The sequence below is a fragment of the Clinocottus analis genome, unplaced genomic scaffold (assembly GCF_023055335.1).
Source record: "Clinocottus analis isolate CAN_PGR_092001 unplaced genomic scaffold, fCliAna1.0.p SCAF_13, whole genome shotgun sequence".
Taxonomy (NCBI): domain Eukaryota; kingdom Metazoa; phylum Chordata; class Actinopteri; order Perciformes; family Cottidae; genus Clinocottus; species Clinocottus analis.
In genome coordinates, this window is record NW_027175854.1 from 6466465 (window position 1) to 6491013 (window position 24549).

The window sequence follows — 24549 nt, forward strand, 5'->3', positions numbered from 1 at the left end:
GACCACATAATCCATAACAGCCGTCCATGAAATATATCGAAAGGGGATCCCTGCTGTAGTGCAAGACTAAACGGAATAGATGCAATTTGCTGACACAATGGCTTTGGTATGTTACGACTACACCCTCCTTAACACATTGAAATCTAACATACTGGGAAGCAGCAAGCAGTTGCTGCATTACATCCCTGCAAACACAATGTATGATTACTGCTACACCACCACATATCTCATGGAATGAGTTTAGATTTATTATGTATGTTTTCAACACAATGCAATGCTAATGTTTTCAAACATTATGTGCTTTTGAGGACATGGTCATGTTTTAGTGTTGACGAAACATGCTTGAAAAATTGAGTTCAGTCTTCCTTTTCTTTCTTTCTTGTGAGACAAAGGAGTAGATTGTATTTCTTTTGGGGAGTCACATTTTGGATCATACTCAAATCACTCTGACATACCAAAGGCGTTATGTTTAATGTATTTTTTCCATCTGCAACAGATTTATTGGAGCATGATGCACTCGTTTGATCTGAGAAGAAAAGACACATGTGGCATTTAGAGATAATTATTGGGTGTGATTTCTAAGTCAGTAAGAAATGTACTGTCATGAACCACTCCCCAACTAACTGACCATTCATTGTGGAGCGAATTTTGATTAAACCTTAAAACACAGCACCCTGATAAAAACATTTGTACAATACTAATGAGAATAGGAATTAATTGTCTTATAGAGGGGAAATGGCTCCCTTCTGTTTTAAAACACAATAATATTCTTGGGTCATATAGTTGACCTGTCTGCCATTCTTTATATTCATTTATTATCTCAGCCGGTCTCTATATTTATACCAGCTGCTCTGGCATCCAAATGTCAAGTCCTAGACGTCATCTCCAACACAGGAACATGTGTATTTATTTTGCCTTCAAAATAAAAGCATAATGGAGTATAATAAAGCCGACAGGCATACAATTAAAAAAATAAAACGTTATGAAGAGTTTGTTCACAACATAACCCTACTAAATGGCATTCTACTTTTTGTTTCCATAATATAAATGCATCTTCCCCTTAGCTTAGTAGGGAAATTTACACAATCAATTTACATGATATTTACTAACATTAATAATTTCATATTTTTCTTAACCCTCTGCAAGCTTATTACTTATTTTAATAGCTGTTTTGTAATAGTATAATCTTTTTTTAAATAAATATATCCAGGGACAGAGATGACACACTTTGGACTCAGCCTGGCTAATCTACATCAACGTGAATGCACCTGAATAAACATGAATAGCCTACAAAATAAAGAATTATGTCAACTCAAATAACAGCATGAAGACATATTCAAGACATGATCACGAGTATTGCCGTGATTCCGTAGTGGAGTAGTATGTTTACTACGTTGGTGTCGACATGTGCAGTTTAATTTGAAGAATCGCGAGGGAAGCTGTGCTCTGTCTGCACCGCTGCAGGTTTGATAGAGGAGCGCAGCAGCTGCTGCCCTGCCCCGTTTATTACATTACCACTGTGTGCAGTCGGGCAACCCGTGCGGGCTCCTGTGTGTGGCACTGTTACGCGCAACAGTGATTCAACATGTGAACCACCGGGCTGATGCTGACCAGAGAAGATGATGAAAGACTCGCAGCTGACGAACACACTGCTGCTATGAAACGCATGGATTATGGATCTGATGTGGATATGTTGTCAAATCCTACTTTGTCTCAGTGTTTGCGTGCATTCATCGCCGCGTGATGGCGATGATGCGTCTTGTGATGGAGCGTTTGACATTTATTTTGTTTTAGACAGGTGAGTGAACACCGATCGTGTCTGTCTGCGTGCACGTGTTCTGCTGGAAGGGAGGACAGGAGCCAGCCGGGACACACCAATGTGTTCATGCAATGTGTGTTACCAAGGTGCAGGGACTGACTCGGTCCTCTCCATGTAGGGCTGTGTTTAGTTTGGTTCCTCTGCTGCTTCCTTGCAAAGTTGGACAGAGTGTATTGTCTAATGTTTGAACTTGGAGAAAGTTCACTTTCTTTGCCTTCAGAGTTCCTCTCGATCTTGTTGTTGAGTCAACAAACGGAGCCCAGAACAGACTTTTTCAAGAAAAACAGAATAAAAGATCACTTTTCTGTTCATGTCACATATGCAACAGCAGAATACTTTGACCAAGACCCATTCTGCAGCATCACAACTTCATTTGTGCAGTTTATACAGAAAATAAAAGCAATACAATTGAATTTCCCTTTGGGGATCAATAAAGTATCTATCTGTCTATCTATCTATCTACAAATGCATTTTTGCACACCTGTGCTCATAGTTCAAGTGTGTTTGTTGTGTTGGTGGATATATTAGAACCTTGATGTCTGGGTGACTGTGATGTATTGCCCTGGTGCTGCCTGTTGTTGCAGGTCAGGCAGTGTTTTTGGACATTGGCATGAGATCTATGGATTTGTGGAGCAGCTCACCAACAGGTTTGTCAGGTGAGTGAAGTGGCTGCATGTCTTCTCCTCTCATCCCCATCTCAGATGTTAGGGGTAGATCTCTCTATAAATATTCTCAGCAAATATGGAATAATACAACTTTATATATCGCAGTTCAACTAACGAAAATAATGTCAAAAAAATAACTATATTAAACATCAGGGAGTGGTTACAGGTCTTAACATTGTAATACTAACAGTTGTAGTGAGTAAAGTAGGCCATATCTATTTAGAGTAGCAGACACCAACTGCTCCAAAACCCCTCTGGGAAATGGTCAACAGGGTGTGTGTGTGTGTGTGTGTGTGTGTGTGTGTGTGTGTGTGTGTGTGTGTGTGTGTGTGCTGACCACATAGACAGTCCTGTATCCATTCACAGCCTGAAGGGCAGAGAAAGGAATTAACAGTGACAAAAGTTAAGGGTTTAACTCCCTACCAAGTACAGACGAATGCTGCTGGATGTGTAATATCAATTTTATGAAGTGTTTATTTATGTCATGTAATATTTTGCTGCATATCTGCTTTGCCATGTTATGTAAAAGTATGTAAAGTCATTATGTTGTGCTGTGTATTGTAATTTCATCACAATACATTTAATTATATCACGTTGAAAAGTAATACAATGTCATGTCATATTATGTTAGCATGAGGTCATGATGTTATAGCATAATGTGTGTTTCAGTCCCAGGATGAGGGTTTCCTACATCGTCTTCTCAGCCAAAGCAGTTGTAATACTACCACTCACTGGAGACAGGTACCAGTTTCATTATTTAAAATATTCCTTCGTCTCTTTCTCTTATTATCTGCCGAACTACTAAACTGTGTTGTCCATGTTGATGTACAGGTCAAAGATAGACGAGGGTTTGGAGAAGCTGAGCCAAATCAAACCTGCTGGTGAAACGTACATGCACGAAGGCATGATAGCGGTAGGTACACGCGTCTGATTACTCCGAAACACTGCTGCCGCTATGTGCCTTGGTCTGTTCGGTCTCGATGTGCAACATGAAATTATAATAGATCAACAAAAGACACAAAGTAAGTGTGTTATCAGGTAATTCAAGCAGCTCCGAAGGGGTCTGGGAACAGAAAGTGTTTCAGGAACATACAACAGTAAAAGTGTCATCATTTTAGAGCACTTTGTGTGTGTGTGTGTGTGTGTGTGTGTGTGTGTGTGTGTGTGTGTGTGTGTGTGTGTGTGTGTGTGTGTGTGTGTGTGTGTGTGAGCTGCACTGAGTTTGTGTCAACTCTCACTCTTCAGGCGTCGGAGCAGATGAAGACACAAACGTCACCGTCTTCCACCATCATCATCGTCCTCACGGATGGCAAGCTGGAGGTCTTCCCCTATGAACTGACTGTAGAGGAGGTATTAAAGGCCTTGGCGCTTTGCTGATCATTCAAATGCTTCTAATCAAGTGTCTGCATGGAGGAAACCCAATATATCACGATATGGTTTTCATAGCAGTAAATTATGATCATTCCAATCGCTCATTTCTAGCCCACAAGAGAACGCTTGTGTGATATTTCATCGCTTATTTCTTTTCTGAGAACTGATCCTCACCATGGGTTTAGTGTTCGTTACAAGCAGAATTTGACTCAGGACTTTCTGTGTTTCGCCTCCCAGGCGGACAAAGCCAGAGGGTTTGGAGCCAGAGTGTACTGTGTCGGGGTCATGGACTTTGACCACAAACAGGTAGGAGGACCTTCACGCGCTTTCGGCCTCTGACGGCCATGCAGCACTGTGCGAAAAACCTCTCTCTCTGTTACTCATACTGTTGGCTGAGTAAACACTGCAGTTGTATTTGTCTTTCTGTGTGTGTGTGTGTCAGCGTGTGTTAGGGTTGGTTGCGGTCAGATCCTCAATAAAGGAGTTGTCTTTAGCTCCGATTTGTTAGCACACCTTGACCTTGGTGTGCTAATAAATCGGAATACAGCATTAAAAAAGGAATACAGCATTATTCTATAAAACACCTAAATGATTGAGAATCTGCCGTGTTTGTAGCAATACTGTGAGACGTTATCTTTCCAACAGTCAGCATCATTTTTCATAGTTTTCCGTAACGAAATTTGCAGTGAAAATAATTGAATTACAATTGTTGAGAAATGTGAGACAACAATATAATTAATTTAAAGTGACATCCAATGTTGCACAACACCCACCCTGAATTCTTCTCTAATCACATTACAGTGACAGTATTGATCTGTAAAATAAGTATGAATAAGCATATCAGATTGGCTTCAAACTTTCATAACTCAGGGCTAAAAAAGTCTTCGTCCGTCAACGGGTGCCAGCGCTCTTCTGCCCGGTTACTGACCGAGTGCACTTTGCAGTCCGAGGAGGAAGTAATTAAATCACTCTCCAATTATGTAATGCCAGGCCAGCTTCCTGTTCTGCTATCATTAAGGCAGGAGATAAATGCTGCAGCCAGCTGTCCAGAGCTTTCATCTCCCAGAAACAGGCTCTTCCTCCCTAAACGCTGCCGAAGCACTGAACCGTGACGAGCAGAAGACCTCCCAACGAGGAGGCGAGAAACGCAAGAGTGAAAGGAGAAGTTGTTCTGAAGTGTGGCTGTGGCTCGTTGGTGAGGAAGTCCGTCCCTCAATCAGAGGATCGGTGGTTTGATCCTTGGCTCCGGTATAGTCTCTGTTGATGTGTCCTTGGGCATGACCCTTAACCCCTAATTGCTCCTGTCGCTGTGCCTGCGGTGTGTGAATGTGTTGAAAGTTGGTTTGAATAAAAGCGTCAGCTAAATCACATGTAACTAAACATTTTTAAAAGCGGCTAAATATGTTTTGGTCTCAGCTTGCTGACATAGCCGACGGCACAGAACAGGTCTTCCCGGTGCTGTCCGGGTTCCATGCCCTCAAAGACGTCGTCAACTCGGTGAGCTCCATCAGATATATCAACGCACACCATGGCGCACTGTGGGAGAGTGACACCCTGAGCTTGTCATCTGTATCCCCAAACACAGATCCTGAGGCAGACGTGCGCAGACGTCTTCACAATCGAGCCGTCCAGTGTCTGCGTGAATGGTGAGTTAGTGGTGAAGAGTTTTGACGCAGGGAAACAAAAATGGTACCCCGGAGGATGACGCCTAAAGAACTGTGATTTGAAGTTGTTTTATTTTAACGGGTCATGTCCTAATGGGGGCAACACGTTTTCCTTCAAACTATCAACCAGCATGCCGATGTACACCTCCCGAAGGATATAGTTGCAGGACGCCTTAGCCATAACTGTGGTCTTGTCTACGCTAAAATATTTTGTTCCAGAGGTGTCTCGGTCTGGGGAATGTACTTTCAGCCGCACAGACGTACTGAATGACGGTTGAATTAAATTATAGGATTACTAAAGGCAGCGGCGTGACTCTATGAACTCTATCGCACTACAATGCTACTTGTCACTTAAATCATGAAGGTGACCCTCCTCTCCAGTATACTATACAGGTTAAAATACAATATAGAATTGTGGTATTTATAGTATATAGTTTAGAGAATATTATTGATCCAAGACGAAACTGATAGCAGGATGGGACTGAGAGGAAAACAAATGCATCCGTTCGTTCAGCACCATAGACAGTGCCGTGGATTTGTCAGTGACGAACCAATAACAAACCTCAAGCTCATAAAGAATCAATAAGTCAGGCAGAAAAGACTTACATATTCCACTAGACAGCCCCGCTGACCTGTCTCTGCTCCAAAGGGATGGAGAGGTGGGCTGGCAGGTTAATAGAGGTGGGTTGGGCGGGGGCATTTTGCTCATTCCTCCTCAAATTGCCTCCCTGATCTCAGCATTTGACATCCATTTAGCTTTAATATGACGTTAGTTAACCTCACAGAGCCACCAGCCAGCCTGTAGACTCTTTGTCGAGCTGACTTTCATCGTCTCGATCACCTTATTGGCCCTTCAATAAATGCTGTTTCTGTCACAGCAAAGGTAATGTGTCTGATGTTTTTTCAGAGTCCTTCAGTGTGGTGCTGAGGGGCAGCGGCTTCAGCGGATCCAGGAGGACGGACAACATACTCTGCGTCCTCACAGTCAATGAAAAGACGTACGGTCAGTGAATGCCACACACTCAACCGTGAACACTCGGGATGCACTTATGTAACCCTGGTGGCATGAAGCACTTTAAGAAGTTTATTTACCAATGAGGATCAAATGTGCGCCTATATTGCGATGCACTTTGGGATAACATCTTCTCTGAAGGGGAACGTGATACCATGTGCAGTCTGTGCTGCAGTGGAAAGACAGAGTCATGGCGTCCAGAAACAAACAGTGGATGCTTTTTATTGACTTCAGCCAGAGAACAGAGGAGGCATTATGAGGCGCAGAGGAGGGAGAACATGCTCTCTGTCTCATTAGTCTATTAACAGATCGATGTCCTCCTCATGTCACTGAGAGGAGGGTGAGGACACAAAGGGATAACACACAGCTGTGTATTATCTTCCTGTTGGACTTCTAACCAGCTTGTTTCGATCGTTTCTGCTGGAATGTATTTCTTCCTTGGTTTTTATTCTTTTGCCGTTGCCAGGTTTCGCTGAAGTTTTATACTGCCTGGGCATCTGAATATATACAATTAAAATAGTTCCTGACTAAAATAGTTTATGAATTTGCAGTGGTTATATTTAGATGATGTACCAACGCTATGGCTGTACTCTCGTACTTGAACAATTGTCTTTTTAAACGCCATGAACACCGACATTAATTAGTTTTGCGAGCCAAAGGGATGTTGCTTTGCTTACATTTACAACTAGATGTTGTGTATTTCTTTGTTTTTTCATACTTTTGTAAGAAAATCCTTTACTTAGGGGCAGTAACTATCACAGGTGGTGTGTCTGTCTCTTTTCAGACCAGAAACCAAAAGTGGTTCGAGACGGCTATCTGCTGTGTCCAGCTCCTGTTCTGCAAGAGGTCGGACAGTAAGTCATGTGACACGCAGTGTTCGTAACCGTGTCTAACTATTAACAAGCTGTAAAAAATTAAACTGAGCTTAATGTCAGCACAAAGTTTCACTCAAAAGGCAAAATAACTCACTTATTACAGTGAAAGTATTATATAGTCACAATATAACATTTAAATACAATGATGTAGCTGCAGTTGCCCTCAAAATAAATAGTAGTGGTAGAATTCCTTAATCTGCAACGAAGGAACCACAAAGTAGTGACTGAAGTGTTCATGTATAGTAAGTTTTCAGTCTTTTCTGTGCTTGTTTTTCTTTGTTGCACAGCAAAACGCTTGTGATTAAAATCTCTAAAGGCTGTGAGTTTGCTTAAAGTGCTCGTGGACATCAGACTCAGACTGCTCTCCCGCCGCCGAGCCAACACTGAGCTTGTATTTGCTCTTAAATAGAACAAGACGTGTATTTCTGTGAAACACAATTTGGCATGACTTGATTTTATAACCTCACTACCACAGTGTTTCTCTGACAACAGGTTTATAAACAAACGCTTTCCGACGCTTGCGTGTGGAAGCTTTCCACAGAGCTTATGGATAGTAAATGTCTCTTTTGCGACAGTGTCAAAGGGAAAAGTGATACGTTGAATGTCTTTTCTTCAAAGTAAATTCAAAGAACTATGAAATTACATTTGGAGATCACCATGCTCAAATGTATCACTTTCAACCCATCAACATATCTCCCTTCGTCCAATCAGAACATGAGGCCTGTGCAAATGCCGCAGGTTGAAATTAGAAACGAGAAATCTGTTTTGTTTCTGTAATGGAGAGTGGGAACAATGTTTACAGTAGAACTATCAGCCTCTCAAAGTGTTGCATGAACTGAAGCCAGTTTGACCAGAATATCTCTGTGGCATTTAGAGAGCGAGCCAAAGCTGATTTAACTCCACCCACTTCAAACAGCGCCCTCTCTCTCTCCCTCCATCTGTCCCCAGTCGCCTCTCACTTCCCATCATGTCTCACCCACTCTGTAACGCACCCGCCTCCCTGAAACACTCATGCACACTACTGTGATTCTCAGGGACGAAGCTGAAGCGGTCTCGCAAACGGCAAACTACAAGGGCAAAACAAGGAAATCTGCTCCAAAAACGATAAGAATAGGAATCGAAAGCACTTCCTTTTTCAGTGAGTCAACGTTGGCACTGGTGGAAGGTCAACTGACAAGGTCACCAAGAAACACAGCTCTGTGGCAGAGCTTCTCAAATGTTGTGGTTATTACTTAACCCCTTAATTGTCAATAATTCAACATAGCGTGACATTTCAGCACCATGAACACACTCCACATGCCCTTCACTGTACTTTCCATCACGCGGATGGCTCAGCGAACAGTAGCTGCTAATAGTTGAAACTTCTGGTGTTGTTTTCAGTGATTCTGTCTCATAATTGCAGATCAATCGAAGTGCTGGTCAGCCTGAACAACGGACAATCCTACATCTCCAGTCCCATCACCATCTATGCCACAACGTGTGTGAGTATTAAGCGTATAGTGCCAAATGCTTTTTGTGACAGGTTGCCAGCGATTATAATAGTATCACGACAACAGCATTGAGTTGCTGAAGTATGCCTTGTACCGTTAGCTTTTACACAATGTTGACAGTTGCGTCGTGTGTGTTTATTGCAGTCCGATGGGATCTGGGTGCTCTGGTTGCTGTTGGCTCTGTTGCTGTTGCTGGCTCTGGTTTTATTCTGGTGGTTCTGGCCGCTCTGCTGCACTGTGGTGAGCACTTCAGCCTCGATGTATTCGTGTAACCCTCCAATGGAGAAGGACAGGCCATAATTCAGTGCTATTTTGAATTTATGGACCTATCCCACAGGTTGCAATTTGGCCAGTGTTGCAATGCTGACACTTGTTTATTTATGTCCATTGACAATGTTAAGTGTATTACTTTTTCACATTATTTCTTCCAGGTGATCAGAGACCCACCCCCGTCTCGCCCACCACCGCCGCCTCCCGTCATTGTGAGTCGACCACCGACTGTTGAAAACTCTGTTTCTCTTCCATCACGTTGTCATCTTATATACTTATACTTATATATGCCGTGGTAGCGAGGTTGTCTTGGCTTTGCCTCGTTTGAAAATGTTACTCACGACATTAAATCATATCATTAAGTGGAAGGCTTAATGCCTCGCCCTTTAAATGAACAATTACAATTCTGTACGGCGTTCTAAAGTCTTTAGCCCATAATTGGAAATCGCTGTATAGTTATTTAAATTGACTTGTGTTGTTTTCAAGGAGCCAGAAGAAGATCTCTCGCCCAAACACAGGTGGCCGACAGTAGATGCTTCATACTATGGAGGCAGAGGCCCTGGAGGAATCAAACGCATGGAGGTAATAGAATGAAGAGAGTTGTATAATTGTGCCCTTCTGCTTTCTGTTTTGTATCACTGTTACTTATGTTTAGGCTTAAACTTAACATTTTAGCAAAGCGTTGACAAACGCACACACTCACACACACACGTTATTGGCGAATCTTTGTGCGTTTGCACGGCAGCTAACTATTGAGCTGTCGTGCCGCCACCAACAGACGGGTCGCTGACGTCTGTCCTTTTGTACCTGTGGTCCACAGGTGCGTTGGGGGCAGATGGGGTGCACAGAGGAAGGGGCGCGGCTCGAGAAAGCCAAAAATGCTGTGGTCACTATGCCGGAGGGAGTGGAGGAGCCCGTCATGCCTCAACGCCCACCACGAGCTCCTCCAGTGTGCAACGCCCCGTCCCAGTCCAAATGGTACACTCCCATCAAGGTGAGGCAACAACTCTTATAGTCACCTGCTGCACTGGGCATTTTGGTACATTGGTAGATATCTGCAACTTTAGCTTGGACATCTAGCTGATCCTGACTGATTCACACACTCATGCGAATACCTGTTATGATGTCTGTGTTGCGTACCGTGCTTTATCCGCAATTTTACCTTGTTTTTGATGGAATTCACCGAATTTGACTTGACTTTCAGGGACGTTTTGATGCATTGCGGGCATTACTGAGACGACAGTATGACAGAGTGGCAATCATGAGGCCAACACCTCAGGACAAGGTGAGAAGCCTCTCCAGTATTTATCTCAAGCGCAAGTCAACTCGTCGGATAAAAGAAAACACGGACGCATATCAATTCAGATTACATTCCTTCCTTTCTGACTGTCTGTAGTGCCTAAGGAATAAGCATGATTTCTTTTGTTTGCCATGATGTGTCACCAGTGGATTTAACTAGGAAATGCACCCACCCACCAAAGGGATTTGATGAGATAATAACCGAGCATAATACAGCCCGAACTCCACCCTCTAATTATCTACCCAAGAGACAATTAACAGCTTACTGCATCAACTTAGTCGTAATTAATTACAGTGTACGTGTCAACACTTCAAACACAGCTTTGTATAGGCAGCAGGCGAGACAATGTTTTAGGATTGATTCCTCCTCAGTGTTTACTGGAGAGATTTTGATTGTTTCTTTTCCTCATATTTTGTCCCTCTTTGTTCAACTGACTGAACAGATTAAGTCAGATCAGTTAATACACGACACGTCTCGCCTCTGGTTTGCTTGTGTGGTTTATATTCTGTTTCTAAACTCAGAATCTGAGAACTCATCTGACCGTATCTTCTGTTTTTTGTTTGTCTCCAGGGCCGCTGTATTAACTTCACCAGAGTTCAGAGTCACTGATGTTTAACCACGAAGGTCAACACTTTTCACTTTATTCCAGTTTTTGGCCAAAGATGACCGACATGAGTAACATACTCTCAAAAGATGTTTGTTCGGATTTAACATGTATTGTAAATAAATGTCTTTAATTATAATCTGGTGCCGTTAATGTAATCAGAGATGCATTACCTGTGAGGAACACACATCATTTCTTTTGTTATTTTGTTTATTTGAAAGAAAAAATATAATTCTCTTTTCTCAAAGACTTTCAGTACAAGTACCCTGACCGGTAACACAAATGATACGCACACACAAAAAAAGAATACATAAGAAAACACTTGTAAAATGAGCTTTTTTTTGAAAAATACAAAAACAACAACAACAACAACAACATAACAATAGCATCACGTTCACTCATAGGCAGATTTTTAAGAATCACATCATCACAGATGAGCCAAAGAGGAGGATAACGGTCCTGTTTTGTATCCAAGCTGCACACACACACTTCTCAATTTTTGTTCCAGTCAGACCCAAAACACTTCTCTGTCATACATGAACTGGCATTAACAAAACTAGCTTACCCACACAGAGCCAGCCAACCAGCAACAAGCTCACAGTGACACTGGAAAAAGTACACAAAGAAAAAACACTTTTTTTTACCTTCTGATACAAAATACAAACTAATACTGTATAGAAATATACCTTAAAATAGGAGTCAGCGCATCCTCTAGTACAATACACAAGAACCCACTGAAGTGCATTTGATTTAACTTGCATGATTAGCACGATGTTGCTGACGCACAACGTTGCACCACCAATACGCAGTCAAAGTGCACAATAGCGCCTGTAGAATGTGTTTGGCAATGTGCAGCTGGTGTATTGACTTGCGTTACTTTTAAAAAAAAAATTAGATCAAAAGGCTCAAATGACCCGGAAAGAGCTGTAAATTGATGTTGTGTGCAAACTGAGAGAAAATGGAAAGGATGTGGTGCAGTTGCTGCTCGCGGTGTTGCCGTTACCATCGAGCACTCAGCAGGACGACGCTGCAGGAAACACCACTTCGGAAAGCAGAAGGCAGCTTGTTGCTTATGATACAAATCAATGATCTTCCTTTCAGCGGGCATCTCCTCTTTCTCTGCGGGTCCCGACTGAACTCAGCCCGGATGTCTTTGCGGAGAAGCAGTGCTCATGTCGCGGTGTAACCAATCGGGTCCACGTCCGGCCCTTTGCGCTCGCTGCCATAGTTCAACAATATGTTGTCGCCATGATAGAGGTCCACTGGCAATATCAACAAAATCCACACGTTTGACTCCTTGTGTGAGTCGTCTTGAAATCCTCTTAAGTGCCTTGGACACAGCGGAGGATGAAGAAGAAAAAGAAGAAGCCCCAGCTTGTGATCTAAATCAGTACTCTGAGCGCTTCTTGGGAATCCCGAGGTTCAGTACGGCAGCGTTGAAGTCATTTCGTCAGTTTGTTCAAGGATTTAAAAATCGTTGATACTTCCTGTCCGCTCAAAGCACGCATGCCGCACTGTCCTCCTCCGTCGATCGGTGAGAATATGAGGATATTGTTCTCCAAGGGAATGTAAAAAATGTGTCCATGGGATGATATGCAGGAACCTGTAGTGTTATAATACCTCGTTCATTTACAGTCTGCAGAGCAGAGGAGATCGTCGCTCTCTCAGGACCGATTCTCTCGATGCAGAAGGGAAGATCTGCAGAGAACGACACAGATTATCAGTCGAAGTGGTTTCATGGTTGCTGTTGTTTTTTTCCTGTACGTGCACATGTGTGTTCACTCACCTGAGAGACCTGCGACTGTCTTTCTCCATGTGGTTCTCAGGCCCTTCGCTCTCATACGAGGCCAGGTGCAGCTCTGCGGCAATGAAAACACGACGAAGCCGGAGTTAGATTTGTTCTCCGGCTTGGCGACTCGACATGACTGTCGCGCAATTTTACGTACGATCAGTTAAATACGTAGAAGCTTGCATACTGACCGTCTTCGCTGAAGACTGGCGTGGTGACGAGGTATTGGAGGATCCGCCGGTCTCTGTCGAACGGACAAATCACCTGACGCCAAACCAGGAATTCGCTCACCTGCTTTGCAAGCTCCCAAAGCTTCTGTTGAGACATAAGGACGACAGACTTTATTCACACTGATACCAAATCAACGGATGCATATCCAGGAAATACACAAAAACATTATGTAACATTATCACACTGCACTGTGAGAGGAGAATTTTTAAAAAATAATCTCTTTTTAAAGACATTTTAAAGAAATTGGATAATGTAGTGTTTGTTTTAAACCACAAGGGGGCGCCATTAAACACTTCTTATCAAAGCCATAACTATGACTGCGGAGCAGTTCCACCTTTTCACGGTGAATGATCAAATCTGACTCTGTTGAAATTTGCTTTCGATAAAGTTTGTTCATTAAAAATCACGTGAAAAAAGGCACAGACCTCCACCTGATTCGTCAACCGATCTCGTAAATTGTGGACTGACCTCAAAGTTGATGTGCCCGTTGGTCAGACTGCTGGCACAGCCTTCATTCAGGAAGTAGATGTCTTTAATGAGGAGACTGAAGAAAGGAATCACAATCTGGAGGAAGGAGAAAACAGACGGTTCAAACTGACGTTTTACACTCGGGGCATTGGGATTTAGTTTTGGTCCAGAAGACTCCCGCGTGCCCTCTTACCTTCTCCTGGCTGCTGTGGGCCGTCTCAGACCTCTGGGTGGCGCCACGGAGCGCGGTGCGGTAGTTGCTGAAGTTACTGGACGGGTCCATCTGGTGCTGAGAGGTCGGACAGAGCAGACGTTGATCGAACACACACACAAGCACAACGTTTGTGGACACTTAAAAGAAAATGTATTGGGAAAAATACAATGTAATACAGGTGCCAGGGGATCAGTGATGTATGAAGGCTTTCTCACCTCCAGGATTTCAAACTTGTCGGTATTGACTTTACTCCAGGTTTTCCTCAGTCTGGCCACGGGACTCATGTTCATCCCAGCTGAAAGTCAGAGAATGTATAAGTAAGTATATGAACTGCTCCACTAATTCACGTTTACTTCCTCGAACTATGAGCCTAAACTCCATCTGGCACTATATTTGTTGACCTGGTTTTTGTCTATTCAACAAAGAAGTGGTGGGGGAACCACAATGCACTTCATTCCCCAGCAAGCACCTGTCATTAAAACAGTGCGGAGGGGCAGATATGTTGGATGCTTCCAATTTTCTGTCGGTGAAATGTGAGCTTTCTGTCAAATACTCACTGATGATGGCCATGAGGGAGTTGAAATTGCCGATGTTGAAGCACTCCTGAGCCACATCAATGAAGAACTCTATGATGCGCGCTCGGTGTTTCTTCTTCACGGGCTGTAATGACAGAACACATGCGCTTCAGAATGAAGGTCATTGAAGAACCAAAGCTTTGGTGTGTGTAGAACGGGGAGGGCCCGCATTATTTTCTGAACTGTTCCTTTGAAGAACAACGTACCATGCAGATCTCAGTGGCCACCAGGTAACTCAGTCTGTTGAACCAGTTGACGTAGGCCTCCAGGTTACTGGTTTTACGCTTCCGGAAGAAACCCTGAAAAACAAAAGGCGAGGAGGTATGGTAAAAATGCAAGCAACAAAAAAAAATGTGTTGTGTTTTGTAGTTTTATACCATATTTCAGTGTTTTTGGAACTGTGTTCTTGTTTGTCAGACATAAGATATACAACTTTGAATGCATTCATCTGTGTAATAAATGAAAACAAGAACTCGAGTTACCATTAGTAGCCTTTTCTGGAGTAGTTATAAAATATGTTTTGCCATTTTCTTCAGGAGGGGGGGTTTGAGCACATCGTAACGTTCATCTTTCTATATCAAAACCTGCCAAAAATAATTCCGATTTTGACATTTTGCATGAAGAAAAAAAGAAGAACTAGAAGGAAGCGGTGCTGCTCGTCTGTTATTTCCTCCGCAAATGGATCTTGACAGCCCTCACACCCACACAACCTGTGGTCCTGCACAGTGAAGCCTGTGACGTGTCTGTTGTTATTTTCATCTCATTTCCATCTGCTTCTGGGTCTTTTGGTTTTCTGTGAGACAATCGGTGGTGAACCTGTTTGCCAGGGGGGCCCTTTTATAGAAATAAACATTAGAAAGGCGCAGTATAAATAAACTCCGGTTTGGCTGTGATGATGTAATCCTGCAGCTTCATGGCTCTATTAACTGCTTACACAACACCAGCAGCCCACTCCACTCCAAACTTCCCCTTTACACTTCGGGACCCCTAACGCTGACTCAACCGCACTTTTATACAAAGTGGGTCTTATATAACCGCCTCAGCACCGCGGAGGACTGCAGCGCGGCTCGGTCACAAACAGCGACTGAAAGCTTGTTCCCAGCCACGCTGATTGAAAGCGACCCTTACGCTGACTCACAGGGCCACTTAGGAGGAAAAGAGCCCTTCAGACACACTTAGACGTACGCATCACGGCTCTTTCGTACCGTGTTTGATGCATTTTCAAAAGCTACATTAAAAAAATAAATAAATAAATAACAATAATTCCCCAAATCTGCCAGCAGGATCTTTTATGTGGCTTCTAAATCAACTTGAACTGAAGCGGACCACAAATTGCATTATCAAAGCAGAACTGAAGCTGAGACGCTTGCAATAAAAATAACTACGATGTGAGACTTTTCTTTATCACGCCTTTGATGCTGGTAATAATAATAGTAATAAAGCAGTTCATGTTGCTGTATTCTTAAGCCGTCTTTAAACAGAAAAATCTAAATGCAGCAAGCCGGAGTTGTTAGAAGTATCTGTTTACTAACTCTGACTGACATCACCCATAAATCTGATAGTAGAAAGGCTTTATTCATTTCCAAATCCTTCTCAAAACTGAAACTCAATTGTACCTTATGGTTGTCCAAAGGATCTTTCCTGGCAAATGTTTGGATGAACTCCTCCGGACCGATAAAACTCAGCCTGTCCTGAAGGCAGAGAACAAGGACGGGAAGCATTAAGGACAATAATGACAGTAATACACAAGAGGGAGGTGGTCAAGAAGGAAGGGAGATGAAGAACAGAAACATTATGAGAACAAGAGAAGGGAAATGACTGAGCGCAAGGAAAAAAACAACAAAAGGGGCGATCGTGATGAAAACACCACGAGAGAAAAAAGAGAGGAGAGCTGTGATTTTATGGAAAAGCATCATCACACAAACGAAACAAGTTACACTCGTTTAACTATTACGACTGAACCGCACATGAATAAACTTTTTGATTTTTTAAAAAGACCACACACAGGGGTTTATGGGAAAGCAATAAAACTACGAAACAACAAGCGTGCAACATGAATTCAATAAGTCGACACATGAGCGGGACACTTAGCACTCGAGCGTTTTCATTAAGTCTATAATTTGTTTTCATTAAACGCTGCTTTTACACCACCGACATAATAAATTCACTACATTTTAATAGAGTGAAAAAGAAAGAGGCCCGTAAAGTCGTAACCGCACGTCAAGACATCGAAGACGCGACTGCAGATCTGCCTCCTGATCTCACAGACAGACGGGAGACGTCCTTCCAAACCGGCGTCCCAAATCCATCCTCACCAGTTCGATGTGTGTGAGCTGCTGGGCGAGGACGAAGGGGTCGTCGCACGCGCTCATCACGTCGCTACGCTGACCCGAGGCCTGTTTGGTTTTCAGGGAGGCGGGCCGCTCCATCGCCACGGCGTTGAGCGCCGACACGGCCTCCTCGTATTGCCCGAGGGCGGAGAGGCGTTTGATCAGCCGCTGGGTCATCTGCTGCATGGCTCGCCAGGAGTACTGGGGGAGGGGGGAGACACAGAGGCTTAGATACCGATCCGTCCATCTATAGTTTTCACTTGGCGAACGAAGGAATCGCGCGCGGCGTGACGAATGCAAAGAGACGACGACTTCGCACGGCCAAGACGAGCTGGCGCGACAGAACGGTTAACCACGTTCGGCACTGACCTCGTCTCCCCGAGCCACGTGGTGCGTCATGTCCTTGAGGCAGCGCATCATCCTCTCGTCCCTGAAGTCGTACGGAAACGTCTCCGTCCACTCGGTCAGCAGCTGCACCAGCTTGGGCGCCACCTCTCGGAAGCGGATCTGGAAAACAGCCCCGCGGCTTGTTTGAGTGTCGCGGAAGTCACCATGTCGTAGCGTTTGTGAATATAACGTACGCTGTTGTTCGTCGGATTGTTTGTTTTTTTATCCCCCCCCCCCCCCAAAAAAAAAGATTTACGCAGGTTTGTGTCTGTGAGTGAGAGTGTTCAGCGATGCTGTGGTGGGTGTGAGTTTCTGTTGGGGAGACAAATTATAGCTGTGTGCATATGTGTGTATGTCTGTGTGTGTGTGTGTTGTCCGCCCACCTTGTCCAACAGGGCGTCTCCGGACCGCTGCTGCTCCACACACAGGTGACACACCCTCGTCATGAGCTCGTACGGGTGCAGGAAGAGGCGCGAACTCAGCAGGAAGGTGAAGACATACGACCTCTGATGGCGAGGAAACACAACACGCTCTCAGCACAAGAACAAAGTCGGCGAGCCTGCTTCAACAACACATTCCTCGCAGCACTTGACTGGCACTTACATCCGGGTAGTAGTCCACTGTGGGGACCAGGTGCTGGATCAGCGCCTCGAGGGATGCGGAAACCAAACTGTTGTCATGGTAACACATCTCCCCGTAGCTGGCGGTGACGCCGTGTCCGTACCGCCGGCCTTTCGCTGCCACGGAGTTGTTGCGAGAGGACTGCTCGCTGCTGCCGCCGCTGCTGCCGCTGGTGGCGGCGGCGGCGGGGGCGGCGGCGGCGGCAGGGGCACAGGTGGCGGCGGTGGTGGTGTGGCGGTACGCGCGTCCGGGACAGGAAGTGCTGTGCTGTCGGGGGCTGTGAGGCTGCGGCGAGGAGTACGGGTTCTCCGACACCGCGCAGCTGCTGTTGTAGTGGTGCTCCCTGGCGGTGGCCGAGGAGACGGAGGAGCTGCGGTACGCGCCGTGGGGCTGCGGCACGTCGTAGGGGTTCTCCGCGGGGGAGTAGGCGCCGTTGTAGGCGTTTTCCTTGGCGGGCCTCGGGTCGGTGCCGTTGCGGTACGGGCTGTGCGGCTGCGGGTGGTTGTTGTTGTTGTTGCCGTATGGCGCGCAGGAGCCGAACTTCCCCGCATACGGGGTCGTGGGAGGCATCTTGACCTGGATGGGGGAAAAAACGGGAGGTTAGGGGAGAATAGAAAAGCACACATCATCGTAAGAGCTGAGAAAATTGATTTTGTGTCAAAGAATACGCTTTGAGTATGTCCTATCCTAATAATCATCTCATGAGCCGTCTTGCAAGTAAGCCATCAAAAAGAGGAACCAAAGTGTAGATTGTTCCCTTTAGGAATTTTGAAGTATTGTTTTTAATTCATAGGTTGTATTCAAAGTAGCCAAAATGCTTTTAAGTTATACTCATTTCACACCTGAAAATCCACACATTGATGAAGCTCTAACCAGCACATAGTAACAAATGCCTCTGTTGAGTGATCTTCTGCTGATCAGCGAAGCAATCGTGTGACTACACGGTGGCATAGTAATCGTCGGCATGCTTCATGGTTATAAGTTACACTTCCTCCCTTCACGATGTCATCAAACACCAATATCCACTGTTTGAGCGACTAGCCTCCAGTCCCCTTTAGAAGTCCCTCTACTTTATCTTAAGTCAAGACTCCTTTCACACCGCCTCCCTCTCTCCCGAGGAATGTGGTCGGTGTTTGAGCTGCGTCCACATGTTGTGAAAATATCTGTTTGAGCAACTTGATCACGCAAAGCGGAGCCTTAGAAGCGTCTGTGAAAGTAATTACACTTAATCACATAATTTTACCTCTCCTCTGTTTACAGTTTTGGCATTGAATTTCGAAAGATACCTTTTTTGAAAATACCTTCACTTTTTTTTTTTTTTTTTTTTTTTTGTACAAACAGTTTTTATCACAGTTTTTACTGTGTTCTGCTATATTGTACATTGAATTATGTATTTTTCGCCATCGGAGCGGCACAAAGGGGGAACAGAATAGGCCGGCAGATGGACGATCTCAAGACAGCAATGATTTTCTTTGACTTAATGGTGTAGATAATTGGATTTGAGGTTGGTAAGCTGATCCCAGATCACCACCAAGGCGTGCTTTAACTCTGGAGCCATCTTTATCCCGCTACTGTTGTCTGTCTAGGAACCACATGCCAGCGTAAATCGAGCCGTACGCACATGCGCGTACACTGTGCCAGAAAACAAAACCCTGCAGGAATCCAGCCGACTTTTGTTTGTCCATCGCAGCGCCCGACAGAGGAGTGTCTGCCTGAGCCAACATCTTACACACACACACATACCCATGTCCACCATGGCGCCAAGCCCCACTGCCGGTATAATCCAAACACACACATGTCACACATGAACAAATGAACAAATGATGGCTTGGGCGACACACAAACACACAGACACACACACACATACACACACTGGCGTTGTGCCAGTGTCAGCCAGTCCAGTGCCAGCCCGTCTTCTGAACTCTGTGATCTCTGCCTGCTGTTTTCCTTCTAACTCGGTTAAAAGATTACACTGGCTTTACCTTCCTGAAGTTACAATATAATATAATCTGGAAAAGCTCCGGTGGTTAAGTTGAGATAAGGCATCGACTGAGTCATATTCACAACAGTTGTTCTCTCTCCAAACCTCTGTTTGCGTTGAAAAGGTTGACCTTAGGGCGAGTGGAAAACTGTTTTTCCAGACTGACTTCCTGAAGAGTTGACCCTTCGGATAGTTTGCGGCTTCCGTGTTGCAGCACCAAAAATGTGTCTTTCTCTAAATCATAGGTTGGGCTCTCCAATGGACGCCGTAATGATGGTGTTGGGAGCATAATTTCATATTGAAAGCATTGTTTAAATTCTCTTATTTGTAATCTTTGAAGGAGTGCAGCCTTACAAATGGGATTTCACATGGTAATAAAAATACGGGAGAGAGCGGAAATGATCCCAACAAAACCGAAAAAGATCCAGTTTCATGCTCTCGTACCGACGTTCTTAAAATACTTAATAAGCATTTCACGTTCTATCGTGCATTTTCCCTGCCACTGGCATCTGATTCATATTCTTATATTGTGACAACATTATCTCCTGTGGGACAAATGGCATTTCAGGCAACAGACACTACATATCGGTGTGATATGAAAATGCCATAACCTGGTTCATCAGAAGGTTAAAACTAATTGAACGTTTGATGGAGCTGCAGGCAAATATCATCGGCTAATGGATTTAAAACCAGGGGAAATTGTCCAAGCCGCTTCAAAGACACAACATATGGAGGTTTTTAATGAATGTGACGGTTGTCAAATGATATGAATGCTGCCTTTTAGTAGTTTTAGTGTTCAATGCTTTTATGAAAGCTTTTTTCTTCTTCTTCTTAAAACCATGAAAGGAATGAATTGTTTAGGTGCATTTGCTTTGCAGCTGGACCAGCTTCCCTCTTGGATCCCTGCAGATACGCTGAAGCATTGATGGCTTAAGACTAACTTCCCTCCAGTCGGTTCCAGAAAACCACCTAAATCTTTCAACCTGAGGCAGGCGATTTTTTTTCTTCTTCTTCCAAATCACACAATGTGGTTTTGAAAAGAGAAAAAAAAAAAAAAAAAAAGGTACAGCCAGCAATGCTGAGACCAGTTATAACAGGAGGGGGAGAACGAGGAGGTGGGGTGGGGCTCTTCAACAATGGAGGTATTATCTCTCCTGTCATGGCATTAACAACCGCACAAAGACCCCCAGGAAGAGATCACAGCACATCAGACACACACGGCAGTTTTCACACACACTCGGCCAGGCCACCGTCGGGGCACATGACGCTCCGTCTGCACGGAATTCGAGGCTGCGGGCTCATCTTCACCTCCCCGACGTGAAGCAGAGTTTCTCAACCCTTCTGTAAGGTGTGAACTCTTATTACACCTGTGACAGACATTAATTACTGTGAGGTCATGGGCCAGAAATCTACACTTGTATTTGCGCAAAGTGCAACAGAAGGTGTACAGGAAGCCATCTTCTGCCGAGGAGCCTATATGGAAACATACGCAGATGAAACTTCACGTAGCTAAGGTTCCTGAAGCGGCTCTAATTTAGTGTGACGAGGGAAAAAAAACGCTAAATACTTTCTTAAACTTGACAGGTTTAATCGTGCGTCATACTGTGGAGGCACCCTGTGGCTATCTTAGTCAGTTTTAATTGTACTTATTCAATGCCAACTGACCACAGAGAGAAACTGACCTAATAATAGCCGGTCTGAAACCGGCTGAAACCCCCTGATGCTTAACCACAACAGGAGCTGAAAGGAACAAGAGAAGATTTGTTTGCAAGGACTCCTAGTTTTTTTTTGTGTGACGTCTAATCACATTTTAAGGTCTTTAAGCAAGTCCAGGAGCAAGAAAACACACATTCAGCAAAAGGTTCAGCACGTAGGTCCTTAGAGCCATGTGGACACATGGCGTGAGAGAAAAGCCCTTGATAAGAAGACATGTAAAACAATTTATCAGAGCAGTAAAAGCCCTATGCATCGCTATCTTTGTTCTACTTTGCACCGTATGTACTTTGACACTGATAAGTTACAGCGGGTCAGCCGCGTGAGCAAGATGAGCGTCTTCGTCTGAGAGAAACCCTTTCACAGTCTTACTCGTGACAATAAATGAGGTTAAAGTCCAGGCTGAGCTCATATCACTTACTCGTGGTTGTGTCAAAGCTGTACACTGGACAAGTTTTCCGCGTACACTAGTTAACCCTTTAAACAGCACACAGAAACGCTGTACAGTAAGATGAGGCCGGTAACATGCAGCACCTGAGAGCACTTACACCAAAGAGAAAGAGAAGAAAAGTCCAATTTGCTCTGGAAGAGGGGGCTCGCTCACGGCCATTTAGAGGGTTTCACTGTCCAATTTAATGTGTTACTTCCTGTAAGAGGAGAAGTGAATGTATACTTGACTTAGGAATGCCATTTAATCCACATAGGATGAATCCTTCATGGCTCCAGGATGTTCCTCCAGAGTGGCCGACTGAAACTTTTAAATACGATCGGCCCCGACTAATTCACCACGTCCTGTTGGATACTTTGAATTATGCCATTGACATATGCGATGGCTGTGATTATCTTGTGTATCATCCCGTTCCATTCCACTGATTCTGCTGTTGGAGTACAGCTGGTAGTGGTGCATTTGATCGGCCCCTCTGTAGTATTGTGACAACTGTCAGGTTTTGGGGAAGGCGGCACAGAGTTTGTTTCAATTCGACCGGGGGAAAACCTGTGAAACAGTTAGCGGATGGACACAACATACATCTTCATTATTTTGACCAAACAATTAATCCATTCCTCAAATCATAGAATAATGCAGAATAATGGATAATTCAAATATGTTTTAGCCTTTGTCTGTCTCTTCATCTGGATGTCAGAACACACAATTTACTGAACAAGCATCATGACGTCATTCTCTGCTCGTTGGCTGTCCACGCATAATAACCTGTATCCACCTTTCTACAGCCATAATCCTTTTGGGGTCCTTTCCCTTTCACTTTGTAAGAAGTATGAATGGGATTCAAGACAATCTCCACCGCGGTTCTCATGTTTGAGGTCTGACCCTCCAACCTCCGGGCCGGCCACCAGACTTTAAGCATCGTTATCACCAGACCAGACGAGCAACACGTAAAATAGGAGGAAACAGCGTGGCGCTGAAAAGAGTAATCTCATGGGTCAGATGAGGCCTCCAGCCTCTATGAAAACACCAGACGCTGGGGACTCGCTGACCACTTAAAAGAAAAAAACATGCACCTGCAACCACATCTAATAGACGGGCAAACCGGATACAGACCCCATGCTCAGATTGGCTTAAAAGATAAGTGGAATACAATTCACCCACTGCTGGTCCTGTTTTTATCTTTTATTCCCACACACACTGCATTCAAACACGCATTCCCCTGTGTGTAGGCTCCACACACACACACACACACACACACACACACACACACACAAGGTTAGAAGTGCAGATAGAGACACACAGGAACACACCCGCACCTGTCCCTTGCATGATCTGTTGGGCTAGTACAGTATTAACCTAGTGTCAGAAAGGATAAAGACCCATTATCTCCTCTGCTTCTGGGATATAATAAACCTATAAGCTTGTGTAAGGGGTTTTCTTTCACACAGAAACACATTTTCTATTGCCGATAAGCCCTCAAATCTCACACACCACTACCACACGCGCAGTATATTAAGATTTTAGTTGGAAAACGTGTGGGGCTTCAACTGATCTTTTTTTAGATCAGTCGAAGCCCCAAAATGTTGCCTGTGTTCCTCAGACTGCCTTTGTGTTCTTCCTCATGTAAGTGAAACCATTTAATTTGAGGTTCATTTAAGCAGCCCCCACAGCTCATTACAACAAGTTAAGGGACTACTGGTTTATATATAAGTGTGCGGAGGGAATAAAACTGTTTAAAGTCCGCTTGGGCAGAACAACACACGCTTTCTCTCGTTCTTTTTTGTCTTTTCCCTACAGACACATACACAATCTGTTGGTCTCTCTCTGTCACAAACACACACGCACACACACACACACACACACACACACACACACACCATGCCTGGTCCAAATAATGGGTTTCTAACTGAGTCATAACACAGTAAAAGTAAAGGCTGGCTGTGAAGATGCCATGCTGTGTAACCACAGTCCCATCGCAGGTGCTGTTGGTGAGTAACGTTTGTGTGCGTCTGACAGCCAGCCTAATTATAAACTCACATGGGCGGTAAACAATAACAACAACAACAAATGTAGCGAGGAGGAAGAGAAGAGAATCGAAGGAGGAATATAACGCCGGGTGTGCAAACACCACAAGGCTTTTAAAGTACACATAATTGGGTGTCTTTGGCCGATAAAGTTCAATTTCAGAAAGTTAAGTTTGTTACAGCCGAGAGGTAAACCTTAGTTAGGCTATAACCAACTTAATGGCGCTCTAGTAAACATACTGTTCTGACTCTGACGCCTGATTGGAGCAAGATTCATGTGAATTGTTGCCATGAATAACCCCATCATCCACACTCCGGCCAACTTACCGCTGATGGGATGCAGCTCAATGTCCGACTGCAATGCCGTTCATTGGCAGAAAACAGTTGAAAAAGCGGAGAAAACAAAAACTATCCAAAGAGTCAGAAACCCCCTCTGCTCGTGCACCGTGCAGCTTCTATCCTGGTGTTCAAACGCGCAGCAGATACGACTTTCAGCGGTGTGTCTGCTCCGCACTCTCCTCCATTGTGTCTCCTGCTCCTGATATTTGAGTCAATTTGAACCAGCAGCGCCGTAATGAGCCTCAAAGCGAGGCGTATTCAAATGACTTCCATTGAGCCGGGAAAACCGGCCAATCGCTGCGCGGGGGAGGGTTTCTCGCGGGGAAACGCGGACCAATCACGACAGAGAAGGCGAAAAATCG

The 24549-nt window shown here is 44.4% G+C and overlaps 2 protein-coding genes across 4 annotated transcripts; one reads left to right on the plus strand and one right to left on the minus strand.

Moving 5' to 3' along the window:
- The first annotated feature begins 34 nt into the window (after positions 1-34).
- On the plus strand, positions 35-11223 carry LOC137783460 (anthrax toxin receptor 2-like). Of its 3 annotated transcripts, none has more exons than XM_068573404.1 (17): positions 35-106; positions 2404-2475; positions 3154-3225; positions 3316-3397; positions 3730-3834; positions 4093-4161; positions 5272-5352; positions 5441-5501; positions 6427-6522; positions 7316-7385; positions 8809-8887; positions 9041-9136; positions 9328-9378; positions 9653-9748; positions 9987-10160; positions 10371-10451; positions 11037-11221. In XM_068573404.1, the coding sequence occupies exons 3-17, from the start codon at positions 3161-3163 to the stop codon at positions 11073-11075; spliced, it is 1245 nt and encodes a 414-aa protein (XP_068429505.1). In that variant the 5' UTR covers positions 35-106; positions 2404-2475; positions 3154-3160; the 3' UTR covers positions 11076-11221. The 3 variants fall into 3 exon arrangements, with proteins under 3 accessions (XP_068429505.1, XP_068429503.1, XP_068429504.1); XM_068573402.1 differs by lacking the exon at positions 35-106 and adding an exon at positions 1645-1798 and having other exon boundaries at positions 11037-11222; XM_068573403.1 differs by lacking the exons at positions 35-106; positions 6427-6522 and adding an exon at positions 1645-1798 and having other exon boundaries at positions 11037-11223.
- LOC137783459 (ras-GEF domain-containing family member 1B-B-like) lies at positions 11100-24398 on the minus strand. The gene is made up of 14 exons (XM_068573401.1): positions 24176-24398; positions 17668-18261; positions 17448-17570; positions 17047-17184; positions 16663-16878; positions 15964-16038; positions 14554-14646; positions 14330-14432; positions 13988-14067; positions 13752-13847; positions 13559-13654; positions 13051-13174; positions 12857-12929; positions 11100-12768 (listed from the first exon to the last, which is right to left on the minus strand). The coding sequence occupies exons 2-14, from the start codon at positions 18253-18255 to the stop codon at positions 12735-12737; spliced, it is 1839 nt and encodes a 612-aa protein (XP_068429502.1). The 5' UTR covers positions 18256-18261; positions 24176-24398; the 3' UTR covers positions 11100-12734.
- Between the last annotated feature and the right edge of the window lie 151 nt (positions 24399-24549).